We start from the raw sequence: 23,760 nt of genomic DNA, 5'->3' as shown, positions 1-23,760 counted from the left end.
TGATAATCAGTTCAGTTGTTTTTGAGTAATCCTGGTAAGAGACAAACAACATATGTATTCATACATATATACATATAAAATATACATACAGCAACAATATATCTGTATGTAACACACTACACAGGCTTCATTATGTTTTTTCTGTCTGTGCCATCCAACACCTTCACTACAGATTGATGCTTCACATCATATTATATCAGGTTGCCTTTGAAGTGATTGAAGTAAATCTGAGACTTAACACTCCACCTTCAGCAGCTCACCAACAGATGAAGGAAACCTGATCTGACAAATAGAGCTGGCTGGGGCTTCTCAAACATGTTCATGAACTGTGGCTTTGTTGAAATGTTGTGGAGCAACTCAAGTCAGTATATTGTTACAGCTGCTAGTGAAGTGTTTCTTTAATGTGAAAATACACTGCTACTTTACCAACTTTTTGAACTATGTTGAAACAGAGTGATAAGAAAGAATGTATTCTATTTTCTTCTCCCCAGGTTACATTATTTAGAAAGAAAGACCAATACCTTCTTCACAGAATTTCCCATCATACAAAGGTATTTGCTAAACACTGCATTCAGTTCGTCACAATAGTCACTGAATTATACGACACAACACAATTATTTTTAGGTTGCTTGATGTGTTTTAACAGCATTCCTTTACCTTTTACACACACACACACACACACACACACACACACACACACACACACACACACACACACACACACACACACACACCCTATAGAATAAAAGAATAAAACTTCACACTTCCTGTTTACTTGAACTGTTATCTTTTTCTTCTTTAAGCTTTTCAGCTTTCTTTCATCTCGGTATGAACTACTGTATGTCTTATTCTCACACTTTTGTTCCATCATTGTATATACTGTGTATATACTGAACACCTGTGTGATACAGGTATATATAACTTGCAACTGGGAACTTGTGGATAAGGAACTATAAATAATACAGGGATTTAAAGGTATAAAGTGTTCATTATTTGTTCAAAACAAATTACAACAGATTTGACAGAAAAAAATGTGTTATCCTCATGCTTGGCACCTTTCCTAACTAACACCTTATATAATGTGACTGTTAGTCCTGTCATGAACAGGTCTGACCTGTAAAAGCTGAAGAGAGGAATACGCAGGACAACAGCCTCTCATTGGTGCCCTCGTGCTGTGTCAGGCTGTCTGTACGGAACACACTGTACGGAGGCTTCATTATACTGGGGGCTAATAGCCAGTAAATTTCTCCAAAAACACTGCTGACATTTTTCCATCTGTGTGCTCATGGCTCCAATCCAACACCTTCACTGCAGATTGATGCTTCACCTCATTTTATATATGTTATTGATTAGCACTGTGCTTGTCAGTGGTGCATAAAATTAACAATGTGTTATAGGGGCATGGATTTCTGTCAGCTCCTGACAAGATAACCCATTATTGGACGACTTCTCCTAATTTGTTTTTGTTTATTCAGAAGAATAGAGTAACATTCAGCCAGCCCCAATAATAAGTCTATTACTTGCAAATCCTTGTCACTCCATCGATGGACGCTAATCTTTGCTGCTCCTAATTACATGAGGATTCTCAGCCTTAATTAACCAATCTTTATCCCATTTACCTGCTTAATGCTGCACTCAACCAAACTGCATCAGCTCAATCGTTTTCATTTGGAGTTTTCAGTTTCCCTCTGGTCCTTTTTTCAAAGATGCTACATTTTAGAAAATATAATTTTAACCAAGCCCAAATATCCCAAGGTACCTGGGATACTTGTTTCAAAGTAAACCCATCCAAAAAATAAGGTGAGAACATGGGTGGATTACCTTAAGCATTTACGTAAAACATCAATTTCAGATAGAGAGGATGCCGGATTTGAGATGCACATAAGCAAATGTCTCCAAAGGCCAAATCTTCCCAAAGCTAAATGGCAAAGGTTTCAAACTAAATCCTGAAAGGGTGGGCAGTGGGAAGTCGGGTCTGGTGCTAAAGGGGAGCAGAATATAATTTTTGCTAACACCAAACTGTGCACAAGGAAATTTTTCATTCCACTCTCCTCAGCATCTAAAAACAGTGCTGCTTCGTCTGGTACATTGTGGCCATTTTCGTAACTAATATTCAGAAGTTGCTAGGTTTAATAAATACCAGTCTTCCTAACCTAAACCTAGTTTCATCTGCTGAAATGATGTATGGTGTAAGCTGCTGCTCTGATTTAAATTGCCTAATGAGAGGAACATTTTAGAACTACTCAGATTGATGTGTTATTATGGACAGTATAATGAAAAAACAAGAATGACAAAGAAAGCATTTCACGGAAGTTAAAAGCATGATTTTATTTCTAAATCCACTACAAGTCAAAAGGCAAAACAGGAAAATCACCTATTTTTTTGTATATTTTAACCCCTGAGCACCACAATCCAGCATTCCCATAATGCACTGGATTCATCCAAAAGGGAAATAAAAGAAACATTCAAAGCTTCATACAGAGCTAATAAAAACAATGTGTCTAAAAGCTACCAGCATAGAATAGATAAAATACAAAGAAAACATGTTATTTGATTACATAAGTCAATCTTTTTTTGTATTCATGCAGAGCTGTAACTTTCTCTTTGCTGTCTGCTCTGCAGCTTCAAAAACTGTTTGGTGGGAAGAATGTGAATCTATGCTGCAGCCTTACAGTCATGTCATCCGAAGTTTTCAGCAATTGGCATTACCCAGCAATATATACAGGAGGGAGGTTGTAGGACAATCATGAGGAGTATTTTGTGCCAGTACTGTGTTTACAGGGCTGACCAAAACAGCTATATATATATATATATATATTAAAACAGATTTCAATGAGAATTTTCAATGTTCAGAGTCCAGGACTAGGACTGTGATACATAGTCTTATAGGCCACATGTATTTATATATATACAAAGAAATTAGGTGACTGGACCCAAGACAATGCTCCACAACCTGGTTTGCAGTGTGACACTTGTCAAGTATGCTTGAGGTCTTAAGTGGGAAAAGCAGCCTCTGAATGCATTTATATCTTCTGTCATCTTTATGATCTCCTCAGTGTTCTTCAACACAGAAACCCAACCAGCTGAGGCCCCCTGAATCTTATTCTGTTGGACGTTTCTTACTGTCATCAATGTTAACAAATGTTTGCTCATTGAAGGGACTGTATGGTTTCCCTATAGTATTGTAAGTTGGCTCTATACATATTCAATAAATTGAATTAAATTGAAACTCAAGAGTCTCATGATCCTTCAGTCCAACTTGTTAATGTTGAAAATGTAGCAGAATTCAGATAACTTTTTTTTATAAATTATACATAATCTTAATGATGTCTAATAAATAAAGTTTAATCTTTAGTTTTATATTCAGCTGGTGACAGGCACCAAAAGTTTGTGTCTCTGACAGAATATTAAAAAGTTATCTGATGTCCGCGGAAACCTGAGCTCTGCCAGGACAATTTGAACACCACCATGGCTGAAACAATAATCCAGATTCTCCAGGTTGGTTGAGGTCTATATACTCCAGGTGCATGGAGAAATATTCAAGTCCAATAACATTGACATTGATTCAAGGATACAGCAACAAATGTGTACATGATTGTTTTTTTGTGGACCTCTGCTTTATCTCCCTGCAATAATGCTCAAATGCTAAAGAACACATTTCAAGTACAAATGAGAATTATAAAGCACAACCACCTTTAACAACTCAACTGACAACAGAGGGGTCAGCTCATCTTATTGGCTGACAATTGTCCTCTGCTGCATGATTGTGCTTCAACATCACTATCTACAGTCACAAAATGTATTGTTATTTTTATCACCCACAATCAGCCTGGAACATTACACTGTCATCACAAAACAGCAATAATTGAGTGAACTGTGTCCAGTCTGAATGAAAGATTCTCCACAGTAAGGAGGACAGTCACTCTGAAAAAGCACACTATTCTTAGATCTTTATCAATTGTGGATCTACAAATGTTTGTTCTGGATGGCAAAAGGTCATCAAAACATTTCTTCCCTTGTGGAGGACGAATGTGCTCAGTAAATTAATATCAAACCGCTTTTTGACATGTTTTGTGCAAGTGGACATTTAGGCCCGATGTTTCAAAAATCAAAACTTAAAGGAAACATATTATGCTTTTTCTATTTTTCTTTCCTCTAATGTGTTATAAAGATGCAGCTCCCGATATGCCTTGACAGTAGTACGGATGATACTCGTTAATTAATTCACTCTACTCAGTAGTAACATACTTTATTTTGGTTTAAAAATGTATATATAGGTGTATACTTTATTATATTTAATTTAATACTTTAGTTTTATTTTAATGTATATATATATTATTTTTTTATATTAAATGTTTTACTTTTTTGCTTGTGTAATATTTTTTAGCATGGCTCAAAGGGAGCCTGTGACCCAAGCATTTCATTGCCAGCGACTGCTGTATGTAATTGTTGTGCACATGATAAATAAGGTCTTTAATCTTGAATCTTGAATCTTGTCACATTACATCACAAATCCCCACATTTGCATTACACAGCTAGCAGCTAATCTTGGATGCCCCCTTACAAAGCCGCATAAAGAGAGAATGGAGGTCAACATTTTCTACACATGCCGAAAGCAGTTGATTATTCACCACAGAGTGGGCCAGTATCAGGAAAGTATTACATTTTCTGAACATAACAGCATGTAAACCTATTCAAGTATTGACCCTAATTAAAATGATGAAAAAGCATATGAGCATTATATGTGTCCTTTTAAATCTCCGGCTCTAAAACTGACACTGACATTGTCAGCCTCAGATACCACAGCTGACAGGACAAACATTTAACCTTTGATGGTCTTCCTCTCCATGTTTATGTTTTCATGCAGATTGGCTTTGTTTTGAAAAGCATCACTACTGTGTCCCACAAAAGGCTGTTTTGTTGCATCGGCAGAGCACCCTACATAAAAAGCACTTTGAACATGTTTAATTCTCTAGTATATCATACTATTTTTTTCTGACTGAAAAGCATTTGTATTCACAAAATCATGGATATGAAACACCATGAATACACCTGCAATTAAGATTGTGGTCATGTTCTTTGGCACAGTCTATAACAAATGAGGTAGATGTGTATAAAATATTCCCTTCTTTGGTATAATGACAACCATAATGAAAAAGAAAAAAATCCAGTGATCTGTTGAAGTAAAACATTGATTTCAAGTGGCTGTACAATATAAATAAATGAAATTCATGAGGTATATCTTGTATTTGTATTTTACTATGACTATATACAGGTAGATTGAAGAGGTATCTGCATTCAAGAAGACTTGAAAAGGGTAGAGCTGAATGCAACATTAGCAGGATCACATATAAAACATAATAAATAAAATCTGCAAATAAATGCTTTAACAGACTAAATAAAATGTTAAAACTCGTGACCAGTTCCTTTCACAATAAAAAAGTTAGATATCCTTATGAAAGCAGAAATAGGAAGATGAAGACATCAGGATTCTTTTCACAATATAAACCAATGTGTGAATAATGACTACTTCCTACCAAAAATACTTATTTTTTTGTCTGTCCTGCTGTCACCTTATCTATTTATGATAAAATGCTGCCAACAGGGCTGCACTGCTTTACTCTCTACTCAATGCCACACATGGACTTTCTTGATTAATTTCTGCCACATTTTCCCACCAACATCACATCACATTTGTGCTTCTGTATTATTCTGTGAACAAACATTGCTCGTATTTTTGCATTGAAGTGAATCTGACTGAGCATTGCAGAAGATCTTTTCAAAAAAACAATGCAATCTTTTGTGATGCAGCTATTCTGAACTCAATATAAATATTTGTGAGCACAACCATGACAGTGGAGCAATGTTGTTGATTGAAATATTTATCCTGATAAATGAGGAAAGTACTAGACCAGAACAATACTTAACCCGTGACTGTCACTGTACACTGTGGTAGACAGAGAGGATAATACGATTTTTAAATATTTTTTTTGTGTCATCATTAGAAACATATTCTGTCATGTTGGCTAACAAGCTTGTTTTGAAAATTATTTATATTTTAATATTTTATCTTTACAGCACAAACAATTAATCCTAACATCCAAACAACAGGTTCACTTTTTTTGTCATGACAGCAAATAAAATGCTAAACTGGAAAAATACTAAACTAAGCAAATGTTGTCAACAGCTCTCCATAGAAAAGGCCTCCACCCACATATAAGACATATATCTATGCATTTAATAACATGTAATGGGATTTATGGTGTCTTGTTCTCTTCCTGCTTACTTAAGAGTGAGAAACTGCAGGGTGCTGACATAAAGTTGATTAACCAAAGTGCAAAACAATCATTAAATCATTGTTAGCGGCAGACCTTATCAATGCTTAGGACATCTGTTGTTCATCTCCTTCTCACAGAGAGATATTTTGTCAATCTCTGGCAGACTCTTGTTGACTCTGGCTCTGTATTGACCTCTTTGCAAAGGTTTGAAGTTTCTTATAATAAAATATACAAAGACAGGTCTGTTGTGTGATCCTTATTTTCAGATTTCCACCACAAACCCTTTGGTGATCCTTTCATTTGTGTTCAATGTGTTTCATAGCTCAGATTATTTGAATGTCCTGTACGCCATGTGATATCAACATTTTAGTATATGAAACTTGGTTATCCAGCCCTGTGTCAGTTATGAAGTGGACTGAGCTGGCAACTGCCTCAGTGCTCAAGACTCTCCAGGATCCCTATATTTCCTCTGTGTAAACTACCATCTACCTACTACTATGCACCACTGCAACATATGAATAACCTGAATACAAAGATTAAATTTAAAATGGATGAATGAATTAATATTATAGTTAGATGGCTGATATCCTGAAACAAAAAAATCACAAGTGACACACACAATACTGGATGGCTTCTGGGACTCTCGGCTGACTGGTTTGAGGGATGTATGTGAGAGGGCAATGTGGCTGGCTATGTTTGGCCTGCCCTGACAAGTTAATCTGACCCCAATGATATGTGTGCGCACATTACTCTTGAGACAGACTTGTTTGTTACTAGTGGATAAAGGTATGTGTTAACCTTATTTGCATGGTTCCATTGGCAACTAAGACACCTAGCTCTTGGTTTTCTGTGAACTCATTGTGTGTAAAAGGAGATACTAGTAAACTACTCAATAAAGAAACCCACATATAAGATGATTCACTCTCATTTTCAATGTTCCTGCTTGGATGTACACACATTCCTTTATCTAGCCTTGCTGTTAATTCTCTATTAAGACATTACTGCTAAGCACAATAGTAATATCTACTTCAGATGCACCTTGCCTCTGTATTCTTGCTCAGACCATCAGGTTTGATCATTGGTAATAAAGCTCACTGATCATTGGTGCTAAGAGATTTGTTTTCTTCTTTGGTATCAGCTGTAAGCAATGCATTTCTGAGGATTGTTAAAAAGCCTTCAAGCATCAGCTGTTACTTGTTGCTGAAGGTTACCAGTGCACAACGGTGCACAAGAAGGAGTCTTCAGTTAATGGTTGACGGAGGTGTGGGGATAAGAATGAGGATAAGATGGGCAGATCTCTTATCAAAGAAGTTAGTCTATAAAAACAAGTTTGCTGCTTTTCTATTTGTTTTTATGTGACTTACAAGAAATCTGACTGAGTGGCTGGAGAGAAGTTTGCCTGATGATCATGTCTCCAACTGCTTGATGTCTTTAAGAAGAAAATGGCTTTAGATGAGAAGGTGATGAGGAGGTGAGGAGAGACAGGAAACTCAGGGGGAGGAGTTTCTGTGTCCATGGAATGAGGAAGAGGAGCAGGATGAGGAGGAGCAGGAGGCCTGGAACTGTGTGGGACTGGTCTTTCCCTGAGTCTTACAGTGGCTGTGTTTCCCACGATGTCCCACCATCATTGCCATGGGCGAATGTCGAGCAAACAGGACGCCTAAAGAGAAAACATAAAGTCTGTTACATCCTCAAACTTCTACTACTACAGCCTGCCACTGCCATACCCTTCAGGCAGCCATTGTTGAGTGTACAAAGAAAACCTACTTTCAGAGAATTTAAACTTAAGTTAGTAAAATAATCCACAGTCTTTTTTTCAATTGTCCTACTGATGTGTGGTTAAAAAGGGCAGAATTATTGAAATTATTTGAATTTCTAGAGCAACTTAACACCTTGTATTCACTTGAACACATGTGAACCTTAAACTATACAAAAAACAAAAGACACCCTTTTTTTCAATTACCTTTATAAATACTGGCGTTCCCACTGCCTTAAAGGTTTGACGTTACTCATCCCTGTCTTACCCCCATCTACACATTCTGTTGTTTCTCACTTTTAATTAGCGCTGCTGTCTATGTCTGTGATGTCATTTTTTATTTCATATCACACATACGTTTTTGAGTTTGACATTGAGGGAAGCATATCAAAATATATATTGAATTTGATTAAATGTACTTTAATTTCCTAATATAATCAACCTGTCTAGAATTACTACTGATATTACTGTCCACTCTGAATATACAGCATTTGTTCTTCCTGTAAGAGAGTTCCTCCTCTTAATACTCTCTATTTTTTGTATGTTGTATCTTTTTTAATAAATTACAGTTAATTATTAAATGACTGTTAAAGATATAATGGGTAAAACAAAAAAAACTTATATTACAGCATACTTATCTGCAGACCAAAACATAAAGACAGGTTTAAGTAAGTGTCATCCCTTGGCAGGATGACTTGGATCAAGTTAGCACGACTGAACATTGCACACACACACACTCTCTCACTCTCTCTCTCTCTCTCTCTCTCTCTCTCTCTCTCTCTCTCTCTCTCTCTCTCTCTCTCTCTTTCAAAACAATAAGCTTAATCGACCCTCAATCCACAGCCCAAATTTTGAGATATTTAACTTTTTTAACTATATTGGACAGCCACTTCATTACGATGGATTTTATAGCAAAGACATCAAATTGCGTAGAGGACTAAGCACCAGGGTGCTGCTATAACTTATTGAATTTCCTGCCTGCAATTACATCAGCAAACGGCCCCTCTATTTACCTGTGTAGACAACTCCATTTATTTCTATTGACATGTTGATGCTGCTAATGCCGTTGGTAGACAGGTTCAATGCGGTCTCTTGTCTATCATCTGTCAAGAGAGGAGGCAGAGAACGAGAGAGAGAAAAACTCAATATGAGCATTTAGAAAGGGAACAGAAGAAGCAAGAGGAGCTCCCCGATGGAGTATTGGTGATAATTCAGAGAGTGACAGGATAAGGAGAGCTTTATTAAAGAGTCCTGGGGAGAAAGAACTGTCAAAAGGTGTTACAGCCATTTATATATATGTCAGCTATGGATGAATACTATCGCGACACACAGTTGGAAAACTTGGCTGAATAAATGTGACACGTTCTGAAATAACAGAAATGTCTTAAGAAAACAGACTACACACAGAGTGATCTCAGTGAACTGCTGTGATATCAAACCATCTGTAAACATACATTTATCCATCTAAGTGCATCTGGGTGGAGTCAAATAATAGTGTTTGAATGTAATCTTTAAATGACAGTGTTTATATGTGAGAGCTAGACCCAGACGAGCAGCGTGGGAATTAACCTGAGAAAGATTCTCATTCATTTTAACATCACGCATCAAGTTTAAAGCCTATTATTATGACTAATATGAGAGAGGCAGTGATGCAGACAGAAATTATATCACACTTGAGCAGATAGGCCCCTTATTCTTCCTTTAGCCTGTATCATTAAGTCATATGTGGCTTATGGCTTGTCATGAGCCATGCTGGCTACAGCCAAAGCCAAGCCAGACTGGCATTTGCGCTTACAACAAGCTGATTCTGCCTGTGGTCCGAAAAACTTTCTTCATAACATCTGTGGACCTCAACTTCAAATTATACATGTTACATGATGAAGTATGTGCACACTTTACAATGAGATCTCAGACTGCCTATTTGGCAGGGCCGTTGTTTTTGACACACCACCCACTGTGAAAGGGTTAGGGGTCTGATAGAGGGGATAAAAGTGTTTTCTTAGATGCACATCTTGAAAAAGTGAAGTACTGTATACAATGTGTTACCATGAGTAAACGATGATATAACCCCGAGACTTTTAGATTTTTATAAAAATATTGAATATTACATATTAAAAGTATCTCTTAGACTGTAAATGGTTTGTATTTATATGGTGCTTTTCTAGTCTTGATGACCACTCAAAGCGCTTTACATTACAGCTTGCCATTCACACACACATTCACAGAGTGCTATTAGCAGCACATTTTTGTTCTATGAGGGGCAATTCAGGGTACAGCATCTTGCCCAAGGACACTTCGGCATGCAGATGGGGAAGACTGGGGATCAAACTGCTGACCTTCTGGTTGGAGGACGACCGCTCTTCCACTCAGCCACAGCTGCCCCTCCTCATCCACAGCCACACTGTGTACTAAGGCTCAATGTATTTGTTGCTTATTCCTCTTAAGCCTCTGATATAAGGACGATCATTTCACATTTCATTGTAAAAACCAAGCATAGAGTGAGGAAAAATAAATTACACTGAGGACACAGAAGCTGTTTCCTTGGTATTGCTTCTGGAACCAAAATGTGCATTCCGCAATGTAAAATGAAAAAGGGGGCTTTTTTATAGTTTCATTGTTATGGTGGGATAATGACCTCCAAAAATCCTGGCGCTAGTCCTGTATACTAGTGAATTATTGCAAATTTACCATACACAACATACTCAACCCTCTAATGATTGTCTCACCTCTGTTGTTGAGTTTGATGTTGAGGGGTAACTGAGTTGCCACTGCCAGCAAGTTCTGCTGCAGGGCATGTTGCATGATCCTCTGCTGCTCCTCTGCCACCATCATCATCTTCTTCTCTGGTGGTTCACCGTTTTCCAGTTTCTCTCTGAGCTGCTCCAGAGCTGCAGCCTGTATGGCTGCTGCTGCCTGAGCAGCTGCTGCCTGGGCAGCCACAGCTGCCGCATGGTGGCCGCTGGGTGACAAATGGAGGGCCACCCGGCTGGGAAGGCAGCTGGCCATTATATGCTCCTCTGGAGAGAAGAAGACTATGAATAATCTGTCTCTAAACAGATACTACCTGCTTCTACATGTCTAATAGGCTCTGTATTACACATTATTCTTTATTTGGTGAATGGTTTCCTAAAATGTCATACGTACTGCATTTTATTTATCTTGTAACATTGACAATTCTTGCTGATAACTAATATTTTTTCTTGCTACTATAAATACAATCCTCTGTCACAATATACGTGATCACAAACATCATTGATTTTGATTGTTACCTACAATGGCGTTATACATCCAGACTTATTAATAAGAGAGTTCCCACACATTATGTGAACATTTATAAAATACTATATTTAATTTCTCAAAGAAAGGTTGGGATCTGGGCAATCTTCACTTTGACAAATTATTCAATGGAGAAAATTAATTATTTTTCATTATTATTAATCAATTATACTACACAGAGTGACAGAAAAATAATTTGTTTATTTAGGATCTGATCTGCTGATTGCACCAGGAACATGGTTATATGCCTGTGATTATACTGCTTCCCCACTGACTAGCGATCAACCAGAGTCATCAGGAGATGACATAGACATAGAGTATTTCTCTCATAAAACACAAAATAGCAAAACGAACCACTTCACTTCCTGATAAATGTGAGGTAAATATGGGGAAGGGGGGCATGTTTAGCAGACTGTTGAGTGTGTGCAATTTGGTGCAGATCAAAATAAAAATCCAGATGTACTGAATTCAAATGTGGTTTCATAAGGGGACTGTTGGGCCTTGGTGGAGGTACTTACACTGCATACTTACACTGACAAGGGAATGATAACTACAACTCCATTTTCTCTATTTCACTAATGCAAATCTATCCTGACCTAACAATTCTATCTTTAGTTTGTTTAAATATCAGACTTTGTGGTATTGTGTGCTTTAATTGTGTCATAATATCCTGTGTAAAATCTTGCTATTCTCAGGGGGCTTTCACACCTATTTTGTTTGGTCTGCTCCTTCTTTTCAGTTTAGTCTGAACCAAAATAACAGGTGTGAAAGGTGGTCTGGACCAACAGACCAAAATTAAGTCCCACAAAAAGAGGTGGTCTCATTGATCAAACAGACTATGTATTGGTTTGTTTGCAGTGTAAAAATATTTTTTGATTTTTCTGACTTTTGGACCAGTTCCTGAAAGTTAAGACATTAAACAACAGAAAACAGACACGAAATGTGATTTACAAAGCCTGAAAATAAATGTGTTGGTTGTGACTGCGTCTAAATTTAGTACGTTTGAAAGGTAGGTGCTAATCAGCACAGCGTTACACACAGATGGCTGCAGTTATTCTGGTGAGGAGGAGACGGCAGGAAGAAGACGGAGAGAACGGGTTTTTTCTGCAAAACCAGCTGCCTGGTGTGCGCTCCGTGTGCGCTATAATGGCCCGAGTGTCGTGCCTGAGCACTCGTGCCACAGAAATTTAATTGTTCCTGCTGCTAAATATTGGTCAGAGGCATCTCTTCCACCTTATAAGCTATTCTTTGTTCTTCTTATGTCCTGCCATCTTCCCTTAATTTCATTGGTTGTTCTTTTTGTTTTACCCACAGCATTTGCTTTCTCGCAGATACTCTCCCATATCACGTTTCTTTGAGTTATATTAATATTTCTTTGCTGTAGCCCAACAATATGTTTGTTTGCCTCTTCCACTAACACCTCCAATTCCATGGCATTAAATTTCGCTTTGCACTTGCGGTCATTCTGCTCTCCATAATGCTCCATGGTGGAAACCAGTAACACTCATTTAAATACTACTGCCTCTACGGTGTTTGCACCTGTTATCATTTGCGCAATTATTTTTAGTAGATCACCCACAAAACGCCCACAATCCAAACGTGCTATCTTTTATAAAGCACATGCAATTAGCACTCTTTATTTGGGATCTTAGTAGATCAGCCCCATAATGTTTGAACCACAAGGCGTCCATTTTTTTGAGAATACAATAACCGTATTGATAGCACACTAATGTCAGACATGATGATGACAGGATGCATGTATGTCCCTGTCCTGCTCCCTAAATTGCAATTTGAAACCAAAATTAACTGATCAAATGTACACAATGTAACCATGTACTGGACCTGCAGATGCCAAAACGCCCTTAGTGTTCTCATATCTTACCTTTTTTAATCACAGGCCCCTGGGAGATATGACCACTGTTATTAGAGACTGTAGATAGATGGGATATTTGCATCTTTTGTGGGGACAGGAGGGTGGGGGTGCCCACAGGAGAATAGTTGAAAATGGCAGAGCCATAGCTCTGCCGACGGCCTTCCCGCCGGTTGCTGTCGATAGCCGCCTGAAGCTCTCCAGGGGAGCTCAGTCCCTGCTTTTCACATTCATACGGGTAGAGGTACTTCATATACCTGCAGGGAAGGAGAAGAAATATTTAGACATTTACTTGGCCTTTTGTTACTGTGTCACTCTCTCCCATTTGGTTGATCAATCATCAATCAATTGTTTTGGTTCCAAGCACAGTTTACATATGATAATGCATGACAGTGTGTAAAAAATGAACCAATAGTTAATGTGTGTAGCAGTATTCTGACCCATAGTACTAGGAAATATACAGGAGCAAAGGAAAAAGTCAGGTGATGCGAAGAGCATCAAAGTTCACATGAGAAGAAAGTTGAGCAATAACATAGAACTTAGACACAGAAGAAAATGATTGCTTATTGTTGCATATTATTACTGTAGCCATGATGATGGAAATCATCTGATCTTTAATCACAAATGAGATAAGCATTGTGTAACTTTTGACTGCATTTTTGATGGCTTCAATCAGCGTGTCAACTTGCATTAAAGAAACCAAGTTGTGACTCAAATTCCAAAATTGGAGGGATGGAGAGAAGAATTACAGAAACACACACTCATTATTGTGACTGTTGGTAAGGTGTGGTTCAATGCCCACATGTTTAAACTGGACAACCAATTTTGTCCAGAATGAGAAAAGTCATTTGGACATAATCTTCACGTCCATGTAATACTCAGTGTTTGCTGGACATGATGGTATGGCTTTCATTGTTGTAAAAACATGAATTCACAATAAAAACATACGTCATCTGCCAGGGGACTGTGCTCTCTCCTGTCTTGCTCACCATCTACGCCTCTGAGTTCAAACACCATTCTGAGTCATGCCACTTGCAGAAGTACTCAGATGGCACTGCAATCATATCAGGGATGGACAGGAAGAAGTAAAGGAGTCTAGCTGAACACCACCTAGAATAAAACAATAGTGGTGGACTTTCGGAGGACCAGGCCACATTTGCAGCAAGTCTCTATTGAGATTGCTGATGTTGAGGGTCAGTACCTACAAATACCTGGGACTGCAGCTGCATGGATGATAGACTGGACTGGACTGGTCAGCAAACACAGACACCATCCACAGAAAAGGGCAGAGCCGGCTCTTTTTCCTAAGAAGGCTGGGGTCCATTCTGTAGGACATTGCTGCTCATGTTTTACCAGTCAGTTGTTGTGAGCGCCCTCTTTTATGCTGTGGTGTGCTGGGGAGGCAGCATGAAGAAGAAAGAGGCTACGAGGCTGGACAGACTGGTGAGGAGAGCTGGCTCTGTAGTAGGCACGAAGCTGGAATCCCTCATATCAGTGGCCCGAAAGAAGGACCCTAAACAAACTGCTGGACATTATAGACAATACTCACCACCCCCTGCACAGCACACTGATTAGGCAGAGGAGTACATTCACTGGGAGACTGCTGTCTCTGTCCTGCTCGACAGACAGACTGGGGAGGTCTTTTTTCCCACAGGCCATACGACTGTACAACTCCTCTCAGATATAGCAAAATGAGAGTGTTTAAATACATTAATCACCCACATCTGTTACTAGGCTGCCAGACTGTCCCCATTACTGGCTATGTTAGCCATTTGCACACTTGTATTTGTATCTGTACATATGTTCATATATTTATCTTTATTTGATCTTTATATTTTTATTCCTCTAATGTTATATTCTAAGTTTTATTCTTGCACTGTTATCACTTTTTGGGCCAAAAAGTTGGACCATACTTTACAGGCTATGGTAGTCTGATGCACAACTTTTGTATTGTTTTTTATTTATTTATCTTTAAATCTGTATTTATATTTGATATCAGCACTCAGGCTCAATTACTTTTGTTACCTTATTCTACTTCTCTCACCTCAAATTTTCAATCATCTTTTACTTAAAATATCTGTATTGTCAATATCTCCATTAGCACATACTTTTTTATAGTGACAGCTTTGCAGTAGTTCTGGTGGCTAGACTATCTTTATACTGCAAAAAGGTGAAGATAAATGCAGAGCTGATTAGTGAAACACTTTGAAAGTCCAACTCTTTTGGTTCAATCGAGTTCCTCCTGATCCAGCTTGTTGCCAGCTGCTGATTCATCTGTGGTTCTATTCACACTTAGAGGAGCCCATGCCCTGACTCTCCAGCTGACTATTACAGCTGTGTGGCTGCACTGTGACTCATGAAAATATGAGTATTATGTTCATTGTGTTAGATCAATAGTGAATCATATGAATGAGTTGGAAATAATGACAAATTCAAATGTATTGCATTCCTTTAATGTCTTGTGGGCCACTACATATTATATGCAATATACTGTATATATAAATTGCAATATATGCACATCAATGTCATGTTTATTCATCGTGTGTATGTCATCTTTGCCACTTCCTTCTGTAACATATCTATATTATTTGATTTTAGGCCGCCAACTTGACACCTGGCCTGGGACCACAGATGAAATTGTCTATTATTATTATTATTATTATTATTATTATTATTATTATTATTATTATTATCAGTAGTAGTAGTAATTCCAAATAATGTAAAACCATTATAATCACAATATTCACCATATTTCTAGCTTTGGCTTTCAAATGATTTGAAAAACAGCTATAAATTGATGAGAATGTTTAGTCATTTAAAACCTCTGTGCATATTGTACATTCATTCATGTCAAACAAACTTTTCTTCAGTCCATGAAACATTTGTATCTTTTAGAAGATATGCAGTAAAGTTTTAAAATACAGACAAATATTGAATTAAACAACACTGATTAATTAATGTTTTCCACTTGTGAGGAATCCTCTACAGGGTGCAGTCTAACAACACCGGGGCTCCACATTAACTGCCACAGACAACATTATAATTACCATGAATCATAGCGGGGATTGGCTGGTATATACCACATATAGACTGTGCTTCTCCCCTGTCTTGACACGTTATCAAGTCTTTGAGAGGAATTTAAAGAAAACGCCATATTTTAATCATAGTAGATGAATAAAAGCAACACAGACCTGATCATTATCATATAACACCAATGTATCTTATTTATGTTGGACTCACTTAGAACACAACAACAAGCCTGGTGTTAGGAGAGCAGTGTGAGCGCAGGTTTTCAAGCATCTAACGGTTATCATCTGTGCTTGTACTCACTGTGTTCGGAGAGTGAAAGCTGCACTGGTAATGGAGGTAGGAAGGTTAAGGCCTTTGGTGATCTCACGCCATATTTTCTTATTGATGACTTCCACTAAGCCACCTTTTTCTGTGACGAGCTTGTAGAGCATGTAGAGATCCAGCACCTGCTTGGCCATGATAGGAATCCGATTTACTGGAGTCCCTGCAGAAAGCAAACACAATATCCACAATCAATTCCATTAACTTTGGTTCCTCCCATCAATACGCTTCTACACCTTCTTATAACGCCAATTTATCTCAAGCCAGTCAAATGTCTGACAGCTCTGTTAACAGCAGGAAATATAACTTTCAAAAAGTTTCTTATGTTGTATCTGTATATCGACTGAAGCCTGCTTAATTAATTAGAAATGTATTACGTCTATGCCATTATTAAATAATCCCTGGAATATAAACAAATACGTAGTGACAAAACTCTGTTAGCACATTTAAGACAACAAACTGCTCCTAATCAATTGTTAACACAATATACATAAATAAAAGAAATAGAAATGAAAGGAAAATAAAAATAAAATGTCTTAATCTGTGGAAAATGGGACTTCCAACTCCTTATTAACAAAATAAAGGAGCTCAGAAAATAATTTATATTTGCAACTTAATGTTAAGCAATAAAGAGAGAACGACCAGGTCTTTGTGATGATTCCAAAGTGGTTGACCCTGAGATAATTAACCTGCATTTTGCTGATAGAGTTCCATTGTGGCCATCGGATTTACCATAATAGCAATCAATAGCTGCAGAAATATAGTGCAAACAACAGCAGTGGGTCCTTTGCAGTGAGGGGGGAGCAGAGCTCTGAACTATCGTCTGAGGTTGTAAAGCCACATCAATTAAGGCCAGTAATTATGGCCTCATTTTGTGGTGCTGGCATGTGAACGAATGAGACACTATTAAAACAAAGGATTAATGCTCCCCTCTCCTCACAAGACAGATAGCAGCAGTAGGTCTGAAGCCATAGTACCTCAACATCACTCTTTAGAAGAAAGTGCAGAAGAGGCTTGATTTGCACAAAAATGACTTTAGTGTGTAATTAATCAAGTTCCCAACAGGCATGAAAGGTGTAACAGTACAATCCAAAGGAAGATGGAGCTCAACAAGACAAATCTCATCTTATATACTGTCACTATGTATGAGTAAATGTCCAAATTTGATCATTCATGAAAGCAAAGTAAATGTGAAACCCTGACAAAAATCATATTGTAGTATGAGCAGCTCCACAGTGGCCCAAATCTAAAATTATCCCTCCAACTCTCTGCTGATTCTTAAAATTTCAACCCTGACCCGAACAATCTGTCATGGGCTGGGCAACCTGCAGCTTCTGTATCATCTATAACAGCTGAGGAAATTAAGCATCTAAAGACTGTAAAGTCATTTGACAGTGGTGCTACTTAGTGAATGAGTGCAGCACTCCATCCTGGACCTGTACACAGGGTGGCACAGAGAGACAGAGCAAACTAGATTGTGAAGGACTCTGTTAGTGAAAAGTCTGGGGAACCAACAGTCTACTTTAACTCCTCGACTCCCCTCGATACACATGTACATTTTTAAATCCTTTCCTGTTTGATTTCTTGTTTTACAATTACATACAACCCCTTATCATCTCAGAACATATAACTAAATTGGTAAATTGGAGGCAGTAAAGTAAAACAAGAAATTAGGTTTTAGTAAGGAGAGGGATGTACAGCACGTCCTCCTGGGCACTAGTTTAACGACCTATTTTAAATCTATTCATTGTGAATCCTTTGTTATGAGGAACGGAAATGTACTTGAAAGACACGGACAGGGATTTGGTGCCAACATCTAAACAAACTTTTGGCAGATCTTTTAAAGGTAACCCTAACTTCAAACCTTAACTAAAAACTGCAACTGAATTGTGACTATTATTTTGTTGAAGACACTATAGCCAACCAAATAAAGATAGAGGCAATAAATAAAAGTCTCAGCCTTTGTCTGACAGAATCTGAGGAGAGACAAGCGTCTTAAAACAAGATTTATGTGCTCTCAATACTGTGAGTGATGTATTTGTCTCACTGATTCCCTGAAAGAGATATAAGGAATAAAAGAGCAAGAATGGAGAGCTTTGTCAGCACAAAATATCTAATCAGGTAATGTATCATTATGACAATGAGTAATGGTGGACAAGGTGGAAGAAATTCACTTTGCACAGCCGTATTCAGTGAATCCTTCAGCTACTAAGAGAAGATGAGCATCAGCGCCTCTAGTAGCACAATAATCATCTTTATGGTTGGCTTCATCGCTGACATGTTCACTTCGCACTGAGCCGATAATGGGATGAGAATTTCTCCTCTTCATTGACTTTGCTCTTTTAATCCATGAAATGCACGATTATTGCAGCATCACATGGGAAACCAACTGTTCATCTACTTCTGTTTGACTCCCTAAATTAATACAAGGAGGAAGGTGTAATGCATAAATATCATCAAGATTCAGGCCAGAATCAGATGTGTGTGTGTGTGTGTGTGTGTGTGTGTGTGTGTGTGTGTGTGTGTGTGTGTGTGTGTGTGTGTGTGTGTGTGTGTGTGTGTCTGTGTGTGTGTGTGTGTGTGTGTGTGTTTGCTGACTCCTCTGTGCCACAGAGCTGAACTAATATGCCTGAACTAAAAACACCAACATTTCCCACAGAAATAATTTCATCAATGGCGGTAACAGGGTGCACATGCATGCGCACAAAGGTCACTCTCACATGCAAAAGTTTCCGAGTGTCAGGTCGACAGACTAAAGAGTGAAAGATAAGTTCTCACGTGAGACAGGGAACTGCCAAAACTGCAGCTGAAACTATGAGGTCTGACTGACTGTGAAAATGTTATGGACCACAGTACGAGCATACGGTAGCGTGTGTGAGTGCAAGAGCGCGAGTGAGAACACAACAAATAGTGCTTTACACACCAAGTTAGTAATCTTTTATGTTATTATGAGAGGTGTACATTTTCTTTGTACATTATAAAACTGTGGTGGGTCTAATAGAATATGGTCCAAATAATGTGAAACACTGAAACACATCACTTTGCCACACACACACTAGGTGACATGTTCCTTCACTAACTTGAACATACTGGACAAAATAAACCCACGAAGACATACTGCTGCCCAAAATAGCCTCCTCACTTGAGCACCAACAGCTTTGAGATGAGAGCCAGAGACAGTCAATGTCATTGTCAATTTTATTTATATAGGACATTTAAAACAACTTGGTTGTCCTAAGTGCTTCACAAGTATAAGGTACTTAAGAAGACAGTAACACGCATCACAAGAAGTAAAAGTACAAGTAGTAAAATAGAATAAGATAGAGGGTAGACTATTTTTAACATATATAATATATATTAAAAATAAAATATATTTAAATTAAAATTTCAGCTAAGTAAGGCGATGCCAGTCCATTTAGAGTCCATTTAAATTTTTTAAATCGATCCTGTGACAAACAGAAAGCCAGTGGAGGGAGTGCAAAACAGGTGTAACATGGTCTCTCTTTTTCTTTCTAGTCAGGATGCGAGCAGCAGCATTTTCGACGAGCTGCAGGCGTTATATAGACGACTGGTCTAAGCCTACATTAGTCAAGACGAGAGGTTATGAAGGCATGGATCACCCTCTATAGATCTTTTTGTGGGAGATAGGCCTTTACCTTGGCTATGAGTCTCATTTGGAAGAAGCTACACCTGACAACAGAGGAAATTTGCTTGTCGAATTTAAAAAACCTGTAAACATGAACCCCAAGACTTTTCACAGCGGAGTGAATATTAGGAGCTAGAGGGCCAAGGGTACCCATATCCAGCAGTTCAGGGTGTCCAAACACAATAACCTCAGTCTTATTTTTGTTTAGTTTGAGGAAGTTTAGGTTCATCCATGATTTAATGTCATTTAGGCAGTCAAACAGGGAATGCAGTGAACTCTTAGTTTTAAGGTTCAGGGGCAAGTATATTTAAATATCATCCGCAAAGCAATGATTATTAAATATATGCTAGGGCCAGCATAATATAAAGAGAATAGGATGGGGCCTAGAACGGATCCTTGAGGGACACCACATGTAAGTGGGGCAATCCCAGAGGAGTAATTACCCAGGTGGACAGAGAAACTCCTATCTGTTAAGTATGACTGAAACCACCTGAGTGCTGCACCTTTAATCCCTACAGAGTTCTCCAAACGTGACAACAGGATTGCGTGATCGACAGTGTCAGGTCTAAGAGTACCAGGACAGCAGAGTCTCCTGAATCCACCAATTCACTGACCTTCAGTTATACTTCAAAATGTTTACCCTAATCAATGCTGCTAAAACCTTTATCTTGATGTTCTCCTTTACACTTGACATCCATTGCACTTCTGTCCGTCCTGGGAGAGGGATCCTCACATGTGGCTCTCTCTGAGGTTTCTACCTTCTTTTTTTTCCCTGTTAAAAGGGTTTTTAAGTAGTTTTTCCTTACTCTTGTTGAGAGTTAAGGGCAGAGGATGTCACACCATGTTAAAGCCCTATGAGACAAATTGTGATTTGTGAATATGGGCTATACAAATAAAATTTGATTGATTGATTGATTGATTGAATCAACAGTTAAAATCAGATCGTTAAAACCTCTTAAAAGAGCTGTTTTAGTGCTATGACTCAGTTTAAAACCAGACTGGAGCAGCTGGGTGAGAACTACCTTCTCTAGGACTTTGGACAAGAAAGGCAATTTAGAAATGGGCCTGAAGTTAGAGAGAACAGAGGGAGCAAGATTTTTCTTCTTTAGCAAGGGCTGCACAACAGCATGTTTAAAGGCAGCTGGGACACAACCAGAGAGAAGACAGGTGTTTATCAGTGACAGAATACATGGGCTAACAGTGTCAAAGACTTCCTTAAGAAGATGAGTGGGGATGCTATCTGAGGGGCAATTTGTGGGCCGCAGATATTGGACCACCTCGGATAGGGAGGAGATTGATACGGGCTCAAACTGATCCAAGACAGCTGAGGGCATAGGAGGGACAGGGGGGTCAAGTGTGCATAGTTAAAGATGATCTAAGAACAGACATTTTCTCAACAAAGAATTTAAGAAAAGAAACACAGAGAGATGTAGGTAGAATCGAGTAGAATCACGGGGGTTAGGGAGAGTATTAAAATGTTTTAAAAGAACATGAGGCCTGTGATAGTTATTGGAGACCAAATTAGATATAAACTTTTTGCTGATTTAATAGCTTTCTGATAATCAGATAGACGGCTCTGTAGGATTTCATATGACACTCAGAGTTTGTCCTTTTTCCACCTTCTCTCAGCTTGCCAACACGTACGTCTGAGAGCGCAAGTAGAGATCTAATGTGTGCCCCTTTTCATGTGTGGGGCCAGACACCGACTGGGTGAGATTAAAGGAATTTATAAGATTTAAGAAGTGTTTAGACAAAGATTTAGTTTCACAGCATACATGCAAGATTGTCGAGGTTCACACCACACCGATGGTCAGGCCGAAGCTCTATCATTGGCACTGGGTCCACCAGGTCAGTGTAAGCCACCGGCGGCGTGGCTGCTAGGCCAGGAGAGAGACGGGGCAACATCGAAGTAACAGCGATTGCACCAGACTCTGTCACCAAGACAGCGGGAGCGAAGCCCATCGACGGACGAAGATAAAGAGGTGAAGTAAAGACGGCAGGAACGAGGTCTACATCACTCAGACCTGGTACAGCAGCAGTCGGGCTGGGGAATATAGATCAGATCCACCAGGGGTGCGGGACAGCCGGCAAAAGGCAGCCGCAGATAGCTTGGAGATAGTAGCTTTTATCACAAAGGAGGCACGGAGGAGCCATAGCTGGGGATTTCAGGTAAGCCTTGAGCCGAACCAGCACACCGGCATGTTTTTCCTGTCTCTTGTGGGACTTTGTCCGGAGGAGGCTGCACGGAGGAAAGCGCAGGTAATCCGGGATGTTAGACAACTGAGGGCCCCTCGCCTGTTTTCCCCAACCATCTCTTGACAGCCCCAAAACCTCACAAGAGGCTTGAATGTTCAGTAAAGCTTGGCGATCATAAACGAGAAGAGTATAGTCACATCCCGGCAGCAAAAACATAGAAACAATGCAGCATCAAATAGAAGGCAGAGGTAGCGAGACGCTGACATACGGATTGCCGTGTACACTGGCGCCATCTTGTCAGTCGAGGGAAGTAAGTCAGAAATTAGAGACTGACTAACACGCTGTTGGTTTTGGTCTTTATGGAGTAATGCTTGCAAGCTAGTTCAAGCAGTCAACTTGAGCTACACTGCTCTTAATCATGTGACATGCTTCACTCTCCACACTCATCTATTATATCCTGCTTTCAGACATGCACTGCACTCTGCAGATCCTCCGTATTTTCTCCGAAGGAGGTGCATGTGTGAACGCAAATGTTCAAGTGAGAGCCTCCGAAGGGCTTGATGAAGCTTCTAACATGCGACAGACACAAAAATAAAAATAAAATAAGAACAGCAGTGGGTTTTCCCATGGGCTGTTGGCAAAAATCTAACTAAAGAAAAAATTACATTTCTATTGTTTCATATGTACACTGTAAATTAGACTTAACAAAGTAAGTGACAAAATCTAAGCAAGTAGCTGTTTTCCAACTGAAATCTGAAAATAATAATGAAAAACACCATAAATCAGGAAATGCTAGCACAAACTACAAGCTACATTCTACGTGAGCTACATTCTTACCAGGCATACCACGTTTCCATTATTTATTTATTATGTATTTATTATTTATTTTCCACTATTTATTTTATTTGTGGGCAGCAAGAAAATAGTAAAGCAATTGTTGACGTTATTATGAGTCAAGTCATGTTCCATGTTAAGTTAACCAAGTTGGTATGTAAAAGATCTTTGAACACAAGTCAAGGTAATGACTACAGACATACTAGATGCTTTTTGATACTGGTAATACAAAATACATAAGATATTATTGTCCCAGAGGCAAAATAAACAGCTGGACACACAATGCTTTTTCTGTAATTTAAAATTAAAATACAATTAAAAAAAATACAATAAACAACAATAAGATACATTTTATAGTAAATGGGTCAGGAAAAATACAAAACTAAATAAAGACTAGAGTTCTAAAATACTAAGAAATAAACCAAATTGCACGATGTTTTAAAGTCCAGATTTTGTTTATTGACCCTTTATACCATGATATATATACTGTGTATATATATATATGTGTGTGCAGCACAAAACTATTTGGTTTTGTGCTGCATTGAAGATTAAC

General features: G+C 38.6%; 2 protein-coding genes across 3 annotated transcripts in view; both read right to left on the bottom strand.

The window, feature by feature from the left end:
• zfr (zinc finger RNA binding protein) overlaps window positions 1-23,760 on the bottom strand; it is a 1,162,720-nt gene that overhangs the window by 584,913 nt on the left and 554,047 nt on the right. The window lies entirely within an intron of this gene.
• Window positions 6,687-23,760, bottom strand: part of arid3c (AT rich interactive domain 3C (BRIGHT-like)) — a 105,518-nt gene continuing 88,444 nt past the window's right edge. The window contains exons 4-8 of the mRNA XM_035165096.2: window positions 16,511-16,694; window positions 13,193-13,437; window positions 10,761-11,051; window positions 9,048-9,137; window positions 6,687-7,938 (exon numbers count right to left, since the gene is read on the bottom strand). Coding sequence (XP_035020987.1) covers window positions 7,769-7,938; window positions 9,048-9,137; window positions 10,761-11,051; window positions 13,193-13,437; window positions 16,511-16,694 — 980 coding nt within the window. The 3' untranslated portion in view covers window positions 6,687-7,768. The remainder of the gene's footprint in view (window positions 7,939-9,047; window positions 9,138-10,760; window positions 11,052-13,192; window positions 13,438-16,510; window positions 16,695-23,760) is intronic.

This window comes from Hippoglossus stenolepis, chromosome 9 (genome assembly GCF_022539355.2).
Source record: "Hippoglossus stenolepis isolate QCI-W04-F060 chromosome 9, HSTE1.2, whole genome shotgun sequence".
In the NCBI taxonomy this organism is placed as follows: Eukaryota; Metazoa; Chordata; class Actinopteri; order Pleuronectiformes; family Pleuronectidae; genus Hippoglossus; species Hippoglossus stenolepis.
Note: the sequence above shows the minus strand (reverse complement) of the source record. Positions and strands in the feature narration are given on the sequence as shown.